We start from the raw sequence: 20206 nt of genomic DNA on the forward strand, positions 1-20206 counted from the left end.
TTTTGATTTGAGTTTCCATGGTGGCTAATAAAGTATAGCATCTTTGCAAGTGCTATTTGTGTATCTTTTTTTGGAGAAATCTGTTGAGTTTGAGAGGTTTTCTTGAATTTGTCTCTAAACTCTGTACATCAGATGTTTACTACAGCCATTCGTATAAGAGCTCTTTCTTACTCTGTTCCTTTTTTCATAATATTTTGTCCTTGTTTTATGGATAGAGTATCTTCTCCCACCTTTCTAAGATTTACATATATATTTAAGTTTTCATGTGTCCCTGTGTTGTCTCTGTTTCCTTTAGGCTCCTTTTTTCTATGTGTCTTTTTGGGTTGGAGTCTTTCCTGGAATGTCCAGTGATCTTTAGTTGTTTATTCATATTAAAAGTGAGGAACTAACTCAGGGGTAGGAAGGGATGGAGTAGAAGATTTCTGTTTTTGTTGTAAGCCTAGTAGTTCCACTTGCTGTTTTTTAATTTTATGATTTAATTTAAAATAAAACTTTGGAATTCCCTGGCAGTCCAGTGGTTAGGACTCGGCACTTTCGCTGCTGTGGCTCAGGTTCAATCCCTGACTGGGGAACTAAGATCCCGAAAGCTGTGCGGCACAGCCAAAATATTAAAATTAAAATTAAATAAAGGACTTAGCTGGTGGTGCAGTGGTTAAGAATCCGCCTGCCAATGCAGGGGACACGGGTTCGAGCCCTAGTCCGGGAAGATCCCACATGCTGTGGAGCAGCTAAGCCCGTGTGCCACAACTACTGAGCCCACATGCCGCAACTACTGGAGCCTGTGCTCTGCAACAAGAGAAGCCACTGCAATGAGAAGCCCACGCACCACAACGAAGAGTAACCCCCACTCACCGCAACTAGAGAAAGCCCACATGCAGCAGCAAAGACCCAAAGCAGCCAAAAATAAATAAAATAAATTTATAAATTGCATGTTATGTTCTTTAAAAAAATTAAATATAATAAAATAAAACTTAATTTTAGAGTTAGCAAAAGCAAACTATATAATATAAAAATAGCAAAAGTCATGGTAATATACTGGTATGTTGATAATATATGGTAATAATATCAAAGATGAAGAAATAATTATTTAACTATCATGATAAAAACTCTTTGGGACTTCCCTGGTGGTGCAGTGGTTAAGAATCCGCCTGCTAATGCAGGGGACACGGGTTCGAGCCCTGGCCCGGGAAGATCCCACATGCTATGGAGCAACTAAGCCCGTGCACCACAACTACTGAGCCTGCGCTCTACAGCCTGTGAGCCACAACTACTGAAGCCCACACGCCTAGAGTCTGTGCTCCGCAGCAAGAGAAGCCACCACAATGAGAAGCCTGCGCACCTCAACGAAGAGCAGCCCCCGCTCACCGCAACTAGAGGAAGCCTGCATGGAGCGACGAAGACCCAATGCAGCCAAAAATAAATAAATAAAATAAATTTATAAGGAAATAAAAAGAATGGCATTATTTAAAAAAACCTCTTTAATAGCAGAATAAAACTCATAATGTACAAGATTTTGTTTGAGTACCTCTGTTCAAGTCTTTTGAGTACATACGTAGGAGTGGAATTGCTGGATCATGTGGTAATTCTATGTTTAACTTTTCTCCATTTTTTTATTGTAAAATATATATAACATAAAATTTGCCATTCTAACCACTTTTAAGTGCATAATTCAGTGGCATTACTTATATTCACAGTGTTGTATATTACCAACATCTATTTCCAAAACTTTTTTATCACCCCAAATAGAGATTCTGTTTCCGTTAAGCAATAATTCCCCATTCCCTTCTCCACCCAGTCCCTGGTAACCTCTAATCTACTTTCTGTCTCTATGAATTTCCCTATTCTAGATCTTTCATGTAAGTGGGAAGATACAGTGTTTGTCCTTTTGTGTCTGGCATGTTTTCAAGGTACATCCATATGTTGTAGCATATTAGAACTTTATTCCTTTTTATAGCTGAATAATATTCCATTGTATGTAAATACCACATTTGTTTGGTCCATTCGTCTGTTGATGGACACTTGGGTTATTTCCACCTTTCAGCTACTGTGAATAATGCTACAGTGAACACGATATGAGAATCTGTTTCAGTCCTATTTTCAGTTCTTTTGGGTTTAAACCTAAGAATGGAATTGCTGGGTCACATGGTAATTAATTCTATGTCTAGCTTTTTGAGGAATTGCCAATGTTTTCCACAGCATTTGCACCATTTTACATTCCCACCAGCAATGCATAAGCGTTCCCATTTCTGTATATCTTTGCTAACACTTGTTATTTTCCATCTTTTAAAAAGATTATAGCCATCCTAGTAGGTATAAAGTGGTATCTCATTGTCCTTTTAAAAAATTTTTTATTTATTCATTTTTAAATTATTATTATTTTTTTACGGCTGCATCGGGTCTTAGTTGTGGCATGCGGGATCTTTCATTGCAGCACATGGGCTCTTCAATGCAGTGTACGGGCTTCTCTCTAGTTGTTTCTTATGGGTTTTTTTCTTCTCTAGTTGTGATGTGCGGGCTCTGTAGTTTGCGGCACGTGGGCTCTAGTTGAGGTGCTGGAGCTCAGTAGTTGTGGCACGGGATTAGTTGCCCTGCAGCATGTGGGATCTTAGTTCCCTGACCAGGGATTGAACCCACATCCCCTGCATTGGAAGGTGGATTCTTAACCACTGCACCACCAGGGAAGTCCCGATTGTCATTTTGGTTTGCATTTCCCTAATGACTGATGCTGAGCCTCTTTTCATGTTCTTATTGGTCATTTGCATATCTTCGGAGAAACATCTATTCAGTCTATTTAATTGGGTTATTTGTCTTTTTGTTGTAGAGTTTAGGAGTTCTTTACGTATTCTGGATAATAGACCCTTGTCAGATATATGATTTGTAAATATTTTCTCCCATTCTGTAGGTTGTCTTTTCACTTTCTTCATAGTGTCCTTTGATGTGCAAGTCTTTAATTTCGATAAAGTCCAATTTATCTATTTTTCATTTATTGTTGTGCTTCCATTTATTTTTAAAACTATGAGTATATATTAATTTAATAAAAATTAAAATTAGGACAAAAAAACAATTGAAGCAGTGAGAGACTAACTGGCAGCTCTGTGGGCAGGGCCCGTTGAAAGGTAGGCTTCTGTAGACACCTTCTCAGAAAACTGGTTTTAAATAACATACAGTAAAAATTATATCCAGGGCTTCTCTGGTGGCGCAGTGGTTAAGAATCCGCCTGCCAATGCAGGGGACACGGGTTCGAGCCCTGATCCGGGAAGATCCCACATGCTGCAGAGCAACTAATCCCGTGTGCTACAACTACTGAGCCTGTGCTCTAGAGCCCACAAGCCACAACTACTGAGCCCATGCACCACAACTACTGAAGCCCGCACGCCCAGAGCCTGTGCTCTGCAGCAAGAGAAGCCACCTAACGAGAAGCCCATGCGTCGTAATGAAGAGTAGCCCCCACTCGCCACAACTAGAGAAAAGCCCACGTGCAGCAACAAAGACCCAACAACAGCCAAAAATAAAAATAATTAATTAAAAAATATTATATCAGGGCTTCCCTGGTGGCGCAGTAGTTAAGAATCCGCCTGCCAATGCAGGGGACATGGGTTCGAGCCCTGGGCCGGGAGGATTCCACATGCCACGGAGCAACTAAGCCCATGTATCACACTACTGAGCCTGAGCTCTAGAACCCACGTGCCACGACAGCTGAAGCCCACGCACCTAGAGCCCTGTGCTCCGCAACAAGAGAAGCCACCACAATGAGAAGCCCACACACCGCAACAAAGACCCAACGTAGCCAAAATTAAATAAATTAATTAATTTAAAAAATTATATCAAGATAACAAAGGGAACCAATTACATTAATATACAGTTTCTAAAATAGTGAATAAATTTGTGATATGATAATACTATATATACTTCTTTGTTAAGGCATTAAGTAATACAGTCTAGCAGTCAGTCTAAAATTACTATAATTTTAAAGTAATGATGACAGTAAACATTATTTCAAGATAACTGTGACCACTGTAATGTGATATGAAATTATCTTTGATTTCTATTGGTGACAATGTGACAGGTTCTGCTGACATTGAACTAAAGTGGTTTGTTGCCCATCTAAGTTTAAGGGCGTCCTGCTTTAGGGTGATTCGGTGACAAACTGGCCTTTGCCTTAGAAGATCTTGAAATGTCAGTATCTTTTCTCCAGAATCCTTCAGAATCTTCTTCAGAAAAGAATCCTCTAGTTTCTTTGGGGGCATGTGTCTGGTTGCTGGCATTCCAGGTGCAGGGTAGAGGGAGGGAGCTCGCAGACTGTCATTCACTCCATGCCGTCTGCCATTGACCCTGCCCGGTGGCTTAGGGTCAGAGCATCTAGAGCAGCGCAATTTGGTAAAAATATAATGTGAGCCGTGTGCTTTAAATGTTCTAGGAGCTGCATTTAAAAAGCAAAAAGAAATAGGTGAAAATAATTTTTGTAAGTTATCTTACACAGTATGTCCAAAATAGTAGTGTTTCAACATACAGAATTATTGAGGTGTTACATTCCTTTTCATGCTAAGTACTTAAAATCCAGTGCATATTTTACTTTATCGTGCATCTCAATCCAGAGAAACAACATTGCCGGTGCTCGCTTGCTGCAAATGGCCGGGGGCCGTTGTATTGGACGGCGCAGATGAGGAGAATAAGCCTGGGTGGGCGTGCGCGGATACCTTAGTGACTCAGTGTTGGTGCAGCAGGTTAAACTTTTCTGTACTACACTTAATTCTAATTCTTTCTGGATTGAGAAGATGTTTACCTGCTAAGCATATGTCACGTCAAACAGTATTGGTATTACCTTCCTGTAATATTATGGGGGGAGGGGTGCTCTTTCAACATGATGACATTTCTTAATAAGCAGCCCTCAACCCCTGCTGTTGAACCCAACCTCTGGATGGAGCCCTTTTCACAGCCCTACACCAGTGACTATAACTTAAAGATAGATGTAGTCACGTTGCTCTGTCCCTTAGATTCATGATAAGTATTCTGACTGCTCAGGTAAATCAGTAACACCCATGCAGGTGGCTGCATCTCTTGAGTGGATTTTGTGTTATACCACCATCCATCTCCAGAACTTTTCATCTTCCCAAACTGACACTCTGTACCTATTAAATGCTAACTCCCCATTCTCCCTCTCCCAGCCCTTGGCAACCACCATTCTACTTTCTGTCTCTGAATCTGACTACTCTGGGTCCCTCATACAAGTGGAATCATACGGTCTTTGTCCTTCTGTGAGTGGCTTATTTCACTTAGCATAATGTCCTCAAGATTCATTCGTGTTACAGCTTGTATCAGAGTTTCGTTCCTTTTTAAGGCTGAGTAACATTCTATTGTATGGAGAGACCACATTTTGCTTATCCGTTCGTGCGTCCGTGGATGCTTGGGTTGCTTCCATCTTTTTGTCTGTTGTGAATAATGACATTTCCTATCTCTTAGGATCACAATTCTTCGTTGACACCACCATGCTTTCTGATCAAATTGTGTACGTCCACCCAAGGCCCTGTCTGACTTATGGCCACAAGTTTTAATGTCACTGTTCTTACATATGTGGAAGAGCTTCACCAAGGAGGTACCTCAAGGAGAACATGATACCTTCATATCGTGCAGAAGCTTGGAGGATATTTACAGGCAGGGGGAGAGGACAGGGATTCCAGATGGAGGGAGTAGCACGTGCAAAGGCACAGAAGCAGGAAGTGCAGGGCAGGTCCAGGAATCACAAGTGAAAAGAAAGGGGTGGGAAGAGGGGGATGGTGGGTCACAAGAGTAGGAAGCTGACTGAGAAGGGCCTCAAATATCAGATCAAAGTATTGGGCATTACCCTCCAGGCAGGGGAGAGCAGCTGGGGGATCTGAAGCAACAGTGAGATGGTCAGATTTTCTTTTTAGAAAGATCACCCTTGATTGCTGTGTGGAAAAAGCTTTGGAAACAGGGAGACCAGGGTGGTGGGGTGGAAGAGGAAGGAATGGATAAACAAGAAATTTTCTGAACGTTCTGAATGGACCGGCTAAAGGGGCACAGGGTTGGAGTCAGGTGAATCCCTCCAGCTTCCCTGGTTTGGGCCACAGGTGGATGGAGAGGTCATCAACTTGAAAGAGGGAGGCGGAGGCAGGGGCGTGCTTGGCTGGATAAGGAGGGGCTCATGGGGAAGCAAGATTACAGAGGTCAAGTTGTGCAGATGTCTTTCTTGCTGTTGAAGGAGATGCGGATGAAATGAACGCTTCAGCATAGTCTGGGAACTCCTGTGGCCAGGGGGTTGATCAGGATCGTTCCAGAGTGAGTGGAGAATCAGAGAGCCTTGAACGCTGGGCGGCCTACCATGAGCCAGCACTCGGCATTCATCGTCTTGTTTACTCCCGGCTATCCAGTGAGGTTGGAGCTATTAGAATCGTGTCTTGAAGAAGAAACAAACAAATGGAGGTGAAGTGCTCGGCCACTCAACAGCTGTGTGACCTTGGGCACATCTGAGCCTGCTTCCCCCCATTGTTCAGTGGCGATAATGACCCCACCCTCAGCCTGTAGTGGGGATAAGATGAGACCCTGTGTATGCAGAGTGCTTGGTGGTGAACGGCCGCAGCCGTGTCTGCTGCATCTGCTGTCACCATCACCCTAACTTGTGGATAGACGCAGCCCAGGCCAGGAGCCGAAAAGGCCACACCTCTAGCCTCAGTGCTGGGAGATGAGAGGTGAACAAGGGTAGACATAGAGCTAGCAGCCTGAGGGAAGGGGCCTGCCATCCCATTTCCCCAGCTCTGGCGAGGAAGAGACCTTGGGCGAGTCACCTCAGTTCTCCAGGCCTCCACTTCCTCACCTGTGAATTGGGTGGACCAATACCAACCCCACAGGACTGTGTATTAATGTAAGATTAGAAACACAAAGCCCTTGGCAAGAACCCAAGAGGTGGTAGCATTTATTACAGTTGTTGTCGTTAATGTTGATATTAATATTACTAGAAACAGGCATTGTAGCCTCCTCCACTTTCACCAGTGGGCAGTTCTGAGTGCAGGTCTCCTTTTTAGGACCTCCCCTAAAGAACTAGTTTGTGTGTAGAGGCGTATACAAGGATGTCTTTGCTGTATTATTTGTAATAAAGCAGGCCCCTCACTGCCTATCACTAAGTGTTCAGTTACCTTTGTTGCATAAAAACTGACCTCAAACTTAGTGACATAAAACAACCAGCATTTTATTACGGTTATGGCTATAACAGTAGGTCAGCAATTCAGCAGGAGCATGGCAAGAACATCTCATCTCTGCTCCAAGATGTCTGGGGCCTCGGCTGGGATGACTCAGGGCCTGATAGCCGAGGGAAGGAATTACCTGAAGGTAGTTCACTCACATGCCTGGTGCCTAGACCAGAGTGACCTAAAGAGCAGGACTGCTTGCCGGGGCCCCTGTGTACGTCTCCTCCACGGGACTTTGCTTCCTCACGGGCAGCCTCGGGGCAGTCAGACTTCTTACCTGTTGGCTCCGGGCTCCAGGCTAACAAGGCTGCCTTGCCTTTGATGACCTCGCCTCAGAACTCACCTGGGATCTCTACCGCTGTATTTTACTGGCGACAAGAAGTCACAAGCCCACCCAGGTTCAAGGACGGGGAGAATTAGACCCCGCCTCTTGATAGGGGAGTGTCAGGGTTCTAGAAGAACTCGAGAGACAGGAGACACTGCTGGGGTCATCTTTGGAAAATACAGTCTGCCACAATACAGAACCAGTTCAATCTAATATGCAGCAGTTACAAAGAGCGCTTTTACTACTGAACAGTATGTTGTGAAGTTCTGTCTAGTTTGACGCATACAGATCTGCTTCAGTTTGGTTAAATTCTGTGACGTGTTCAGTGAGATACGTGAAATACTGCATTTTCTTTGCCCACGTTCCTGATGATGGGTGTTTAGGTGTTTTCAGGGTTTTATCAGCATCTTGGCACACGTCTTTCTTGGCATCATATGTGAGAGAATCTCTCTAGGATACTTACCTTCCTTGGACAGAATTGCTGGATGGATGGAAACATTTTATATTTTAATCAGTTCTGCCTGATCGCTCTCCAAAGATTATACCAGTGTATCCTTACACCAACAGTGTTGGAAAATTTCCATTTCTCTGATATCCTCACTGATGCTTGATCCTGTCAGACTCTAAATTAATTATTTGGTAAGTGGAAAAGTATATCTGGTTGATTTATTTTGTATTTACTTTGTTATTTGAGAAGCTATGCATCTTTTCATTAGTTTATTGGCTCTTTCAACTTTTTCTCCTGTGAATTGCCCAGATAGTTCATATTTCTATTGCATTGTCAGTGTTTTGAAAATTGATTTGTTGTTCTTTATATATGTGGATACTTAATACTATGTCATATATATATTGTTTTATTTTATATATTTACATATATATGAATGCTTGTGGGATCTTAGTTCCCCAACCATGGATTGAACCTGGGCCCCCTGCAGTGAAAGCACCGAGTCCTAACCACTGGACCGTCAGGGAATTCCTAAAATTAATGATGTCTTTATCACTTTTTTTTGACTTGTTTTGTTGGCCATGCCACGCAGCTTGCGGGATCTTAGTTCCCTGGCCCCCTGCAGTGGACCACCAGGGAATTCACGAAATTAATGATGTTTTTATCACTATTATTTTTGTTTTTTTGGGGTTTTGTTTTTTTGCAGTACGCAGGCCTCTCACTGTTGTGGCCTCTCCCGTTGCGGAGCACAGGCTCCGGACGCGCAGGCTCAGCAGCCATGGCTCACGGGCCCAGCCGCTCCGCGGCATGTGGGATCTTCCCGGACCGGGGCACGAAGCCGTGTCCCCTGCATCGGCAGGCGGACTCTCAGCCACTGCGCCACCAGGGAAGCCCCATCTTAACCATTTTTAAGTGTCCAGTTCAGTGGTATTAAGTGCATTCACATTGTTGTACAGCACAGAAGCTGTGCTATTTTACATTCCTGCCAATAGTGCACAAGAATTACAGTTTCTCCACATCCCTGCCAACACTTGCTGTTTTGTTTTCTTTTGATAGTGGCCTTCCTAATGCGTATGAGGTGGTATCTCATCGTAGTTTTATTTTTAATTTTTATTGGAGTATAGTTGATTTACAGTGTTGTGTTTCAGGTGTACAGCAACGTGAATCAGTTATACATATACATATATCCACTTTTTTAATATTCTTTTCCCATATAGGTCATTACAGAGTATTGGGTAGAGTTCCCTGTGCTATACAGTAGGTCCCATTAGTTAGCTATTTTATATACAGTAGTGTATGTCAATCCCAATCTCCCAATTTATCCCTTTCCCCCTTCCCCCCGGTAACCAAAGGTTTGTCTTCTACATCTGTGACTGTATTTGTTTCGTAAATAAGTTCATTTGTACCATTTTTTTAGATTCCACATATAAGTGATACCGTATGATATTTGTCTTTCTCTGTGTGACTTCACTCAGTGTGACAATCTCTAAGTCCATCCATGTTGCTGCAAATGGCATTATTTCATTCTTTTTTATGGCTGAGTAATATTCCATTGTATATATGTACCACATCTTCTTTATCCACTCCTCTGTCAATGGACATTTATGTTGTTTCCATGTCTTGACTATTGTAAATAGCACTGTAATGAACATTGGGGTGCATGTATCTTTCTGCATTATGGTTTTCTCCAGATATATGCCCAAGGAGTGGGATTGCTGAATCAAAGGGCAGCTTTTATAGTTTTTTAAGGAAAAAATTTACATTTATAGTTTTTTTTTATAGTTTTTTAAGGAAAAAATTTACATTCCCACCAACAGTGTAGGAGTTTTTTAAGGAAAAAATTCACACTCCCACCAACAGTGTAGGAGGGTTGCCTTTTCTCCACACCCTCTCCAGCATTTATTGTTTGTAGATTTTTTGATGATGGCCATTCTGACCGGTGTGAGGTGATACCTCATTGTAGTTTTGATTTGCATTTCTCTAATAATTAGTCATGTTGAGCATCTTGTCATATGTTTGTTGGCAATTTGATTTTTGGGGGGGAGAAATGTGTGTTGAAGTCATTTGCCCATTTTTGAATCAGGTTGGGATTTTTTTGGTTGTTAAGTTTTAGGAGTTCTCTATATATTCTAAATATTAATCCCTCATCCAGATATATGACTTGCAAATATTTTCTTCCATTCTGTGAGTTACCCTTTTACTCTGTACGTAATGACTTTTAATGAACAAAATTTTTAAATTTTCAGGAAGTCCAGTTTTTCTATTTTTTCCTGGTTTCCCTGTGCCTTTGGTGTTAGAGCTAAGAAATCATTGCCAAATCCAATGTCCTGAAGCTTTTGTCCTATATTTTCTTATAAGAATTTTGTTGTTTTAGGTTTTAAATTTAGGTTCTTGATCCATTTTGAGTTATGGTATCACATAACAATCTAACTTCACTTTTTTGCATGTGGATATCCAGTTTTCTCCACACCATTTGTTGAAAATATTGTTCTCTCCCCATTGAGTGGGCTTGGTACCCTTGTCAAAAATCATTTGATCATGTTTGCAAAGGTTTACTTCAGGGCTGCTATTTTATTCCATTGATCTATATGTCTGTCTTTAGGCCAGTACCAGGCTGATTTAATTATTGTGGCTTTGTAGTAAGTTCTGAAATCAGGATGTGTGAATCCTCCTGTTTTATTCTTTTTTAAGATTGCTTTTAATGTTTGGGATGCCCTGAGATTCCATATGAATTTTAAGATGGATTTTTCTATTTCTGCAAAAAACATTATTGGAATTTTGATAGGAATTGTATTGAATCTGAAGATTGCTTTGGGTAGTATTGACTTTTTTTTTTTTTGCGGTACGCGGGCCTCTCACTGCTGTGGCCTCTCCCGTTGCGGAGCACAGGCTCCGGACGCGCAGGCTCAGCGGCCATGGCTCATGGGCCCAGCTGCTCCGTGGCATGTGGGATCTTCCCAGACTGGGGCACGAACCCGTGTCCCCTGCATCAGCAGGCGGACCCTCAACCACTGCGCCACCAGGGAAGCCCAGTATTGACTTTTTAACAGTATTAAGTCTTACAGTTCATGAACATGGGACTTGTTTCCATTTATCATATCTTCTTAATAACTACAAAACAGCAGTGTTTTGTAGTTTTCATTGTGTAAGTCTGTCACCTCCTTAATTAGTTAATTCCTAAATATTTTATTCTTTCTGATGCTATTGTAAATGGAATCGTTTTTATAATTTCCTTTTCATTGTTAGTATTAGAAATGCAACTGATTTATTGTTAGTATTAGAAATGCAACTGATTTTTGTGTGTTGACTTTGTATTCTGCCTACTTTGCTGAATTCATATATTCTATCGGGAGTTTTTTGGTGGAATCTTTAGGGTTTTCTATGTATAAGATCGTATCATCTGCAAACAGAGATAATTTTACTTCTTCCTTTCCTATTTGGATGCCTTTTATTTCTTTTTCTTGACTAACTGCTCTGGCTAGAACTTCCAGTCCTATGTTGAGGTAAAGTGATGAATGTGGGCATCCTTGCCTTATCCTCGATCTTAGAGAAAACACCCTGGAGTATGATGTTCGCTGTGGGTTTTTCATGTATGGCTTTTATTTTGTTGATGTAGTTTCATGTAGTTCCTAGTTTGTTGAGTGTTTTTCTCATGAAAGAGTGTTGAATTTTGTCAGATGCTTTTCCTGCATCAATTGAGATGATTGTGTGGTTTTTCCCCTTCATTTTGTTGATGTGGCATGTTACACTGACTAGCTTTCATATGTTGAACCATCCTTATAATAAATCCCACTCGGTCATATGTATAATCCTTTTAATATACTGCTGAATCCTGTTTGCTAATATTTTGTTGAGGATTTTTGCATCAGTGTACATAAGGGATGATGGTCTCTAGTTTTCTTGTAGTGTTTTTTTCTGGCTTTGGTATCAAGGTAATGCTGGATTCATAGAATGAGTTAGGAAGTGTTTCCTCCTTTTCAGTTTTTTGGAAAAATTTGAGAAGGAGTGGTGTTAGTCATCTTTAAATGTTTGGTAGAATTCAGCAGTGAAACCACTGGGTCTAGAGCTCTTCTTTGTTGGGAAATTTTTGATTACTGATTCAAAACTATTCAGATTTTCTATCTTTTCATGATTTAGTCTTGGTAGGTTTTGTGTTTCTATGAATTTGTCCATTTCATCTAGGTTATCCAATTCGTTGGTGTACAGTTGTTCTAGTACTCCCTTATAATCTTTTTTATTTCTGTAGAATTGGTAGTAATGTCCCCACTTTCATTTTTTATTTTAGTATTTGAGTCTTTTCTTTTTTTCTTAGTCTATCTAGTTAAAGTTCTGTCAGTTTTGTTGATCTTTTTGAAGAACCAACTTTTGGTTTTTTGATTTTTCTCTGTTGTTTCCCTATTCTCTATTTCATTTAGCTCTGTTCTAATCTTTATTATTTCCTTCCTTCTGCTAGCTTTGGGATAGTTTGTTTTTTCTAGTTTCTTAGGTTGTAAAGTTAGGTTGTTGATTTTAGATCTTTCCTAAGTTTTTTTTTTTTAAAGGGTACATAGTGGTGAGTTTTTTTTTTTTTTTTTTTTTTTTGCTGCATTGCATCTTCATTGCTGCACGCAGGCTTTCTCTAGTTACGGCTAGCAGGGGCTACTCTTTGTTGTGGTGTGCGGGCTTCTCCTTGCGGCGTTGTGTTGTGGAGCACAGGCTCTAGGCATGTGGGCTTCAGTAGTTGTGGCATGCAGGCTCAGTAGTTGTAGCTCACAGGCTGTAGAGCGCAGGATCAGTAGTTGTGGCGCACAGACCTAGTTGCTCCACGGCATGTGGGATGCTTCCGGACCACGGCTCACTGGAAAGATGTTTTGAAGTCTCTGCTTTCCTCACTGATTAGTGATGCCAGTCAGTCATAATAACCACTGCCAGATTGCTACACACACAGGGGTGTGTTTCTCAGTTCTGTTCTGCTGCCCTTTTGTCTATTTCTGTGTTAACACGACTTTTAGTTGCCGTAGCTTCTTAACATGCCTTGGCATCCGATAGGGTGAATCCCCTTCCTTATTCTTTTTGTTCAGAAAGAAAAAGTCTATATCTTCATTCTTCCAATACCAATTTGAGAATTAGTATATCAAGTTCCTCAGAAAAATTTTCCTGGGTCGCTGACTAGAAATAGAGTTTACAGATTACTTTGTGAAAAACTGATACCTGAGAAATATTGAGTCTTCTTAGCTATGAATGAAGTTTATCTCTCCATTTATTCAAGATCTCCATTTTATATCCTTCCATTCAAGTTTGATTAATATATCTAGGAAGGCCTTATGTATTTTTATTAGATTTATTCCTTGGTACTTTCTAGTTTTTGTTTTGGTAGTAAAATGAATTTTTATATTTGCATACTCTAATTAGTTATGTTGAGACTTCTACATTGATCTTGTGTCCAGCAACCTTGTACAACTCTCAGTCCTCTTAGATTTGCATAATAAATGATCATATTATTTGCTCTAGTGGCAATTTTATGTCTTTTTTTTAAGATTTATTTATTTTATTTTTGGCTGCATTGGGTCTTTGTTGCTGTGCGCGGGCTTTGTCTAGTTGCGGCGAGTGGGGGCTACTCTTCATTGTGGTGCGTGGGCTTCTCATTGCAGTGGCCTCTCTTTTGCAGAGCTCGGGCTCTAGGCACGCAGGCTTCAGTAGTTGTGGTGCGTGGGCTCAGCAGTTGTGGCTTGCGGGCTCTAGAGCACAGGCTCAGTAGTTGTGGCACACAGGCTGAGTTGCTCCGCAGCATGTGGGATCTTCCTGGACCAGGGCTCGAACCCTTGTCCCCTGCAATAGCAGGTGATTTCTTAACCACTGCGCCACCAGGGAAGCCCTGTGTTTCTCTTTCTAATCTTACTGTGTCTCATGCATATCTCGTCTAACTGCAAGAGTGTCAGGACATTGTGCGACAGTGGGAAGAAAGCAGCATCCCTCCCTTGGTCCTGACCTTCATCCACTCAGTGAGTATTTACTGAGTTCCTACCGTATACTGTACAGGCACTATTCTAGCTTCTGGGGATGTAGCAGAACAACACAAGGTCCCTGCCCTCGTGGAGCTTACATTCTCATGGGGAGAGACAGAAAATAACCAACTAAACATATAATGTGCAAGATGGTTAGACATGCAACAGAGAAAACAAAGCACAGTAAGAGCAGGATGAAGAGTGCTGCCTGGCTGGGGGCAGTGTTGCTGCCCCACACAGTGTGGTCAGCGAAGGCCTCCCAGGTAAGGTGACCTTGGAGCAGAAACCTGAAGGAAGGAAGAGAGAAGTCTTAGAGCTCTGGAGATCAGAGAACTCCAGTGGTGGGCAAGCGCCTGACGTCTTCTAGGGCTGGAGAAGGCGGCCAGTGTAGCTGCAGGAGTGAGCAGAGAGAGGTGGGGAATGGAGTCCGTGTGGTGGGGCCTCAGAGGTGTCAAAGGCTTGGCTTTGACTCCGAAAAGAGAATGTGTTGGAGAGTGCAATGTGACATTCTTTTTTACAGGATTAATCTAGTTTCTCTGTTCAGAAGAGAGTGGGGGGAGGGGCACAAGTGGAAGCTGGGAAATGAGTTAGGAGGAAGTAACATAATCTGGGAAAGAGGAGATGGTGGTGGCCATGGAGCATTTAAGGGAGGGGTCAGATTCTGGGTATACTTGGAAGGCAGAGCAGGATTTCCTGATGGATTGGATATGGAGTAAGAGTGAAAGGAGTCCAAAATGGTTTGGAGTCTGAGTGACGGAAAGGATGGCATTGCCACTGCGATAGGGAAGACTAGTGTAGATGTTAGGAGAAAAGTCAGGAGTTCAGTTTTAGACATGTTTAATTTGATACACATTATTAGGTATCAGAGTGGAGAGGTGAAGCAGGCAGTTGGTATATGAGTCTGGAGAGAGGTCCAGGTTGGAGATCAATTTGGGAGTCATCAAAGTATAGGCAGTTCCCAAATGAGATGAGAATTCTCAAGAAGAGAGAATCAACCGTGTCAAATGCTTTTCTGAAGGACACAGCAGGTCAGACTTACACATGCAAGGTCATTACAGACTTGAAGAGCTGGTCTGCTTTGGAGATGGTGGGGAGCAGAGGGAGGGACAGCCTGATTGGAGAAGGATTAAGAGAAAATAGGAGTGACCGGGAGACCACAAGTATAGACAACTCCATTGATGAATTTTTCTGTATGGGAGCAGAGAAATGAAGGGATATACGGGTCAAAGGGGGAGGGCTGGAGTTTTTGTTCTTTTTATTTTTAAATTGAATGATACAAGCATGTTTTTGTATTGTTGAGAATGAACTTGTAGGGAAGGGGAAATTCATCATGCAGTAGAGAAGGGGGATAACTGTTGAGTGATATTCTTAGGTAGGTGAGAAGGAACTGAATTAATGCCCAAGTAGAGGATACATAGTTCCTCCATAGTGATAGGAGGAAGGTGTTTGGGGGGCACTCTAGCGGGAGAGCAGAGTTATCACTGCAGAGTGAGAAAGCGGGAGGGGGCATTGGGAGGTTTGAGGAGCAGCGTCTGAAACGGTCATCTAGGAGACAGTCATCTAGGAGAGCGCAGGGGCCACTGAGATGAGGCTGTAGAGGGAGAACTGGGCAGGGGGGTGTTAATCCAAAAGATTAGCTTGTTTTTATTTTGTCGTCAATGTAATTGTGTTGTATTTAGGGAATGTGTATCACTGTACTTTCCGTAAAATGGTGAATCTGTCCATTTCTCCTTAAAATTCTGTCAAATTTTGCTTTATATTATTTTGAAATTATCTTAGACGCATCAAGTCTAGAATGTAATATTCCTGGTGAATGTTTAGTGATCCACTCTCCCTATTTTTCTGGATGTCTGTTTGTGTTTTGCCTCTCTTATTTTGTGTGTTATAAGTATTGCTGTACCAGCTTTCCTTTGGTTAGTGTTCATCTGGTACACTGCTTTCCATCCTTTTACTTTCAATTTTCATGTGCCTCATAATGTCTCTCTTATAATCAGCATATACCTGGATTTTGTGTTTTGTTCAGTGTGTTGATTTTTATTTCAGAAGTAGAAAATGTCATCCATTTACAATGGGATTTCACTGTTTGGATTTATTCCTACCATGTTATTTTGTGCTCTTCATTCTACTTTTTTTGTTTAATTTATTATTTACTTTGGCTGCATTGGGTCTTTGTTGCCGTGTGTGGGCTTCCTCTAGTTGCGGCGAGCGGGGGCTACTCTTTGTTGTGGTGCATGGGCTTCTCATTGTGGTGGCTTCTCTTGTGGAGCACAGGCTTTAGGTGCCTGGGCTTCAGTAGTTGTGGCACGCAGGCTCAGTAGCTGTGGCTTGTGGGCTCTAGAGCGCAGGTTCAGTAGTCGTGGTGCACGAGCTTTGTTGCTCCGCGGCATGTGGGATCTTCCCAGACCAGGGCTCGAACCTGTGTCCCCTGCATTGGCAGGCGGGTTCTTAACCACTGTGCCACCAGGGAAGACCCATTCTACTTTTTTGAGGTTTCTTTTATTCCTCTCTCTTTTCTTGCTTTCTTTTGCATTAACACACCTCTCTCTCCATTCCCTTTGCTATTTTGAGGCTGTGTTAATTGGGATTAGGTTTGCCTATAAATAACATTAAAAAAAAAAGAAAAGAAAAAGTGGTTTGAACAAGACTATTTATTTCTCTCACATTCAAGAATGTCTGAGATAGTAATGCTGGAGCCCCAGGCTTCTTTCTTCTTGAGGTTTGATGTCATAATTGGCTTCCATTCACAAGATCTTTTCATTTTTCCAAGTGGCTGCTGGATTCCAGAACCCCAAGTGCATTCCAGCAGCAAAGGAACCAGTTGCAAAAAAGAGCAAGCCGGCCCCGCACACCACTTCCACTTCCCCCACTTTGACCAGCTACTCACAGCTTGTTGCAAGGGTAGCCTAGGAAATGCCTGAGTTCGGGCTGCCATGTGCCCAAGTTAAAAACCACAGGTCCCCACAGATCACTTGTTTTCCGACGCCTGTGCAGTGCTTGGTAGACGGAGTGTGCACATCATAGAGATATGACATCACACTCACAGCAGAAGTCCTTATTCCAGTGCTGATGCTAGTGTAACTTGTTCTGTGATTCTAATACTTTGCATACCATACCTCATATTTTCCATTTGACAATACTTTGTCCTGGAAAATTCACAGTATGCCTGAGAAGTTTCTGTGTTTTATTTCATCTGAAAAAAGCTGCTACTTGACACGAAGAAAAAAAAAAAGGTTCTACTTCTGAGGGAGAAGGAGAAACAAACCCTGGGGACAACTAGCCGTATCTGCCACAGAAGTTACACACTGTATTTCTGTTCTATGAACCCTTAAAACTTTAAGTTACTCAACATCTTTACCTTTCTCCCAAACAACGCAAGAACCTTAAAATATGATTTATCTAATTGTTTCCTTATGGTTTAAAACCTCACAAATTATTATATAATTTTCAATTATATAATTACAGATAAATCTAAAGAAATACATGTATAAATAATAATTAGCATGTTTATCATTTTCTTTGCTCACCCTTTCTGATCTCAGATCTTCCTCTTGGATCATTTTCTTCTTTGCTGAGTTCATCCTTTAGAACTTTCTTTAGTGAGAACCTGAGAGCTGGCATTAACTCTGTTTTTATGTATCTGAAAATCTTTATTTTGCTCTCATTCTTCTTCTTAACCTTTATTTTCATTGTGAAATATACATGCAAAGAGTCAACAGAGTAAAGGAAAATAATAAAAAGAACACTCCTGTACGCACCAACTAGTTTACAAAATGGAATATTACCAGTGTCTTTGAACCCAGTGAGACATCACCTTCTTTCTGCCATGGCAGAACGCACTATCCTGAATTTTGTGTTAATTATACCCTTGCTTTTCTTTATACTTGTACCACATATATGTGTGACCCTAAGGAATATGCTGTTTAGTTTTTCCTGTTTTAGAAATTTATATTAATAGAAGCACAGTGTATGTATTCTTCTGAGGCTTGCCTTTTTTGATTCAGCCTTGTTGTTGAGATCCATCCATATTAATGCGTGTACCTGTAGTTCATTCTTTTCATTGATATGTCACGTTCCACTGTATGAATATGAATATACCATTGCTTATCCATTCCACTGATGAACACTTGAGTTGTTTCTAGTTTTTGGTTGTGAATAATTTTTTGTAACAGTATTGAGTTGTAATTTATATACCATAAAATTCACCCCTTTAAAGTATACAAAACAGCTAAAGTGGTTTTTAGCACATCCACAGAGTTGTGCAACCATCCCTGCTACCTAATTTTAGAACATTTTCATCACCCCAAAAAGAAACCTTGTACGCATTTGGCCATCATGCTGTATTCCTCTAAAACACTAATCTGCTTCATTCTCTATAGATTTGCCCATTCTGAACATTTCATATACATGGAGTCATACAATACGTGGTCTTTTATGTATGGATTCTTTCACTTTGCATAATGTTTTTGAAGTTTATCCATGTTGTAGCATGTTTCAGCACTTCACTCCTTTTTATTGCTGAATAATACTCCATTGTATGGATATATTGCATTTTGCGTATCCATTCATCAGTTGTTTCCACTTCTTGGCTATTATGTATTCTTTGAAACACAGCAGTTTAATTTTAGTGAAGTTCAATTGTTTTTTTTTCTTTTGTTGCTTGTCATTTGGTGTCAATTCTAAGAAGCCATTGCTAATCCAGTATTGTAAAGATTTACTCCTGTTTGCCTTCAAGAGTTTTATAGCTTTAGCTGTTACATTTAGGTCTGTGATCCATTTTGAGTTAATTTTTGTATATGGTGTGAGGTATTGGTCCACCTTCATTCTTTTACATTTGGATATCATTTGTCCAGCACCATTTGTTAGGGAGACTGTTCTTTCCCCATTGAATAGTCTTGGTACCCTTGTCAAAAATCAGTTAACCATAAATGTAAGGGGTTATTTATGGTCAACTGATTTATTTAAGGGTTTATTTCTGGACTCAGTTCTCTTCCAGTGCATTGATGTACATGTGTACACTTATGCCAGTACCACACTGTCGTAATTACTGTAGCTTTGTAATAAGCTTTGAAATTGGAAAGTGTGAGTCCTCCAGTTTTACTTTTTAAATAAAAATAAAAGAAGTTTATTGCCAGCTCTCAGGTTCTCACCAAAGGAAGTTCTAAAGTTCATATTTCGTTCTTGCATTTCCATATGAATTTTAGAATCAGCTTGTCAGTTTCCACAAAAAAGGCAGCTGGGATTTTATTTTAATAGAGATTGTGTTAAATCAGTAATTCAATTTGATGAGTGTTGCCCTCTTACTTTAAAGTCTTCTGATCCATGAACATGGGCTATCTTTCTATTTACTTAGGTTTTTGAAATTTTCTTTCAATAATGTTTTGTAATTTTCAGTGGACAGGTCCTACATTTCTTTTAAATTTATTCCTAAGTATTTTATTCTGTTTGATGGCATTGTAAATGAAATTGTTTTCTTAATTTCATTTTCAGATGTTCATTGTTACCATATAGAAATACAAATGACTTCTGTATGTTGATCTTGTATGCTGCAACCTCACTGTTTTTTGGGGAATTCTTCAGAATTTTTTACATACAAGAGCATTTAATCTGAGAATAGAGATTGTTTTACTTTTTTCTTTCTAGCCTGGATTCCTTTTATTTTGTTTTTTGCCTAATGGCCCTGGCTCCAACACAAAGTTGAATAGATGTGGCAAGAGCAGGGGCATCCTTGTTTTTGTCTCATTCCTGATCTCAGGGATAGATTATTCAGTCTCACACCATTAAGTTGATATAAACTGTGGGTTATTATGAACATATTTGACCATGTCTCCTCTATAAGAGTTCTCTAAGGTATATACTGGGAAACGTTTGGGTCACAGAGTATGCCTGTGTTCAGATTTATAAGAAATGCCAAATTGTTCTCCACAGTGATTACACCAATTTATTAGTCCCTCAGCACTGTGTGAAAGTACCCATTGCTCTACATCTTTGCTTACACTTAGTATGTAATAGGTTTTTTCTTTCCCCCAATCCACAGTTATAAAATAGTGGTTATAATTTGTATTTCATTGGTTACTAATGGCATTGAGCATCTTTTCACATATTAGCCATTTATGTTTCCTCCTCTGTGAAATGCCTGTTCATATGTTTTGCTCATTTTTCTATTAAGTGGTCTTCTTCTTAATTGCCTCATCGGTGATCATTACGTATCTAGATTCTGGAACCTTTGTCAGTTATATGTATTGTAATTGTC

At 40.7% G+C, this 20206-nt stretch overlaps 1 protein-coding gene across 12 annotated transcripts in view; it reads left to right on the forward strand.

Annotated features, from left to right (window-relative positions):
- The window catches only part of DLGAP4 (DLG associated protein 4), a 202486-nt gene that overhangs the window by 171524 nt on the left and 10756 nt on the right, over window positions 1–20206 (forward strand). The window contains exons 12-13 of one of the 12 annotated variants that reach the window (XR_010935249.1): window positions 5461–5593; window positions 6221–8166. The exons of 9 other annotated variants lie outside the window; for them this stretch is intronic. Coding sequence is in view for 1 of the 3 variants with exons in the window: in XM_067708038.1 (XP_067564139.1) it covers window positions 1161–1216 (56 nt within the window). In the remaining 2 variants the exon portion in view is untranslated. Of the gene's footprint in view, window positions 1–1160; window positions 2983–5460; window positions 8167–20206 lie in introns of those variants that run through there. 2 more of the 12 variants (XR_010935248.1, XM_067708038.1) reach the window with 2 other exon arrangements.

Source organism: Pseudorca crassidens, chromosome 15 (assembly GCF_039906515.1).
Source record: "Pseudorca crassidens isolate mPseCra1 chromosome 15, mPseCra1.hap1, whole genome shotgun sequence".
Taxonomy (NCBI): domain Eukaryota; kingdom Metazoa; phylum Chordata; class Mammalia; order Artiodactyla; family Delphinidae; genus Pseudorca; species Pseudorca crassidens.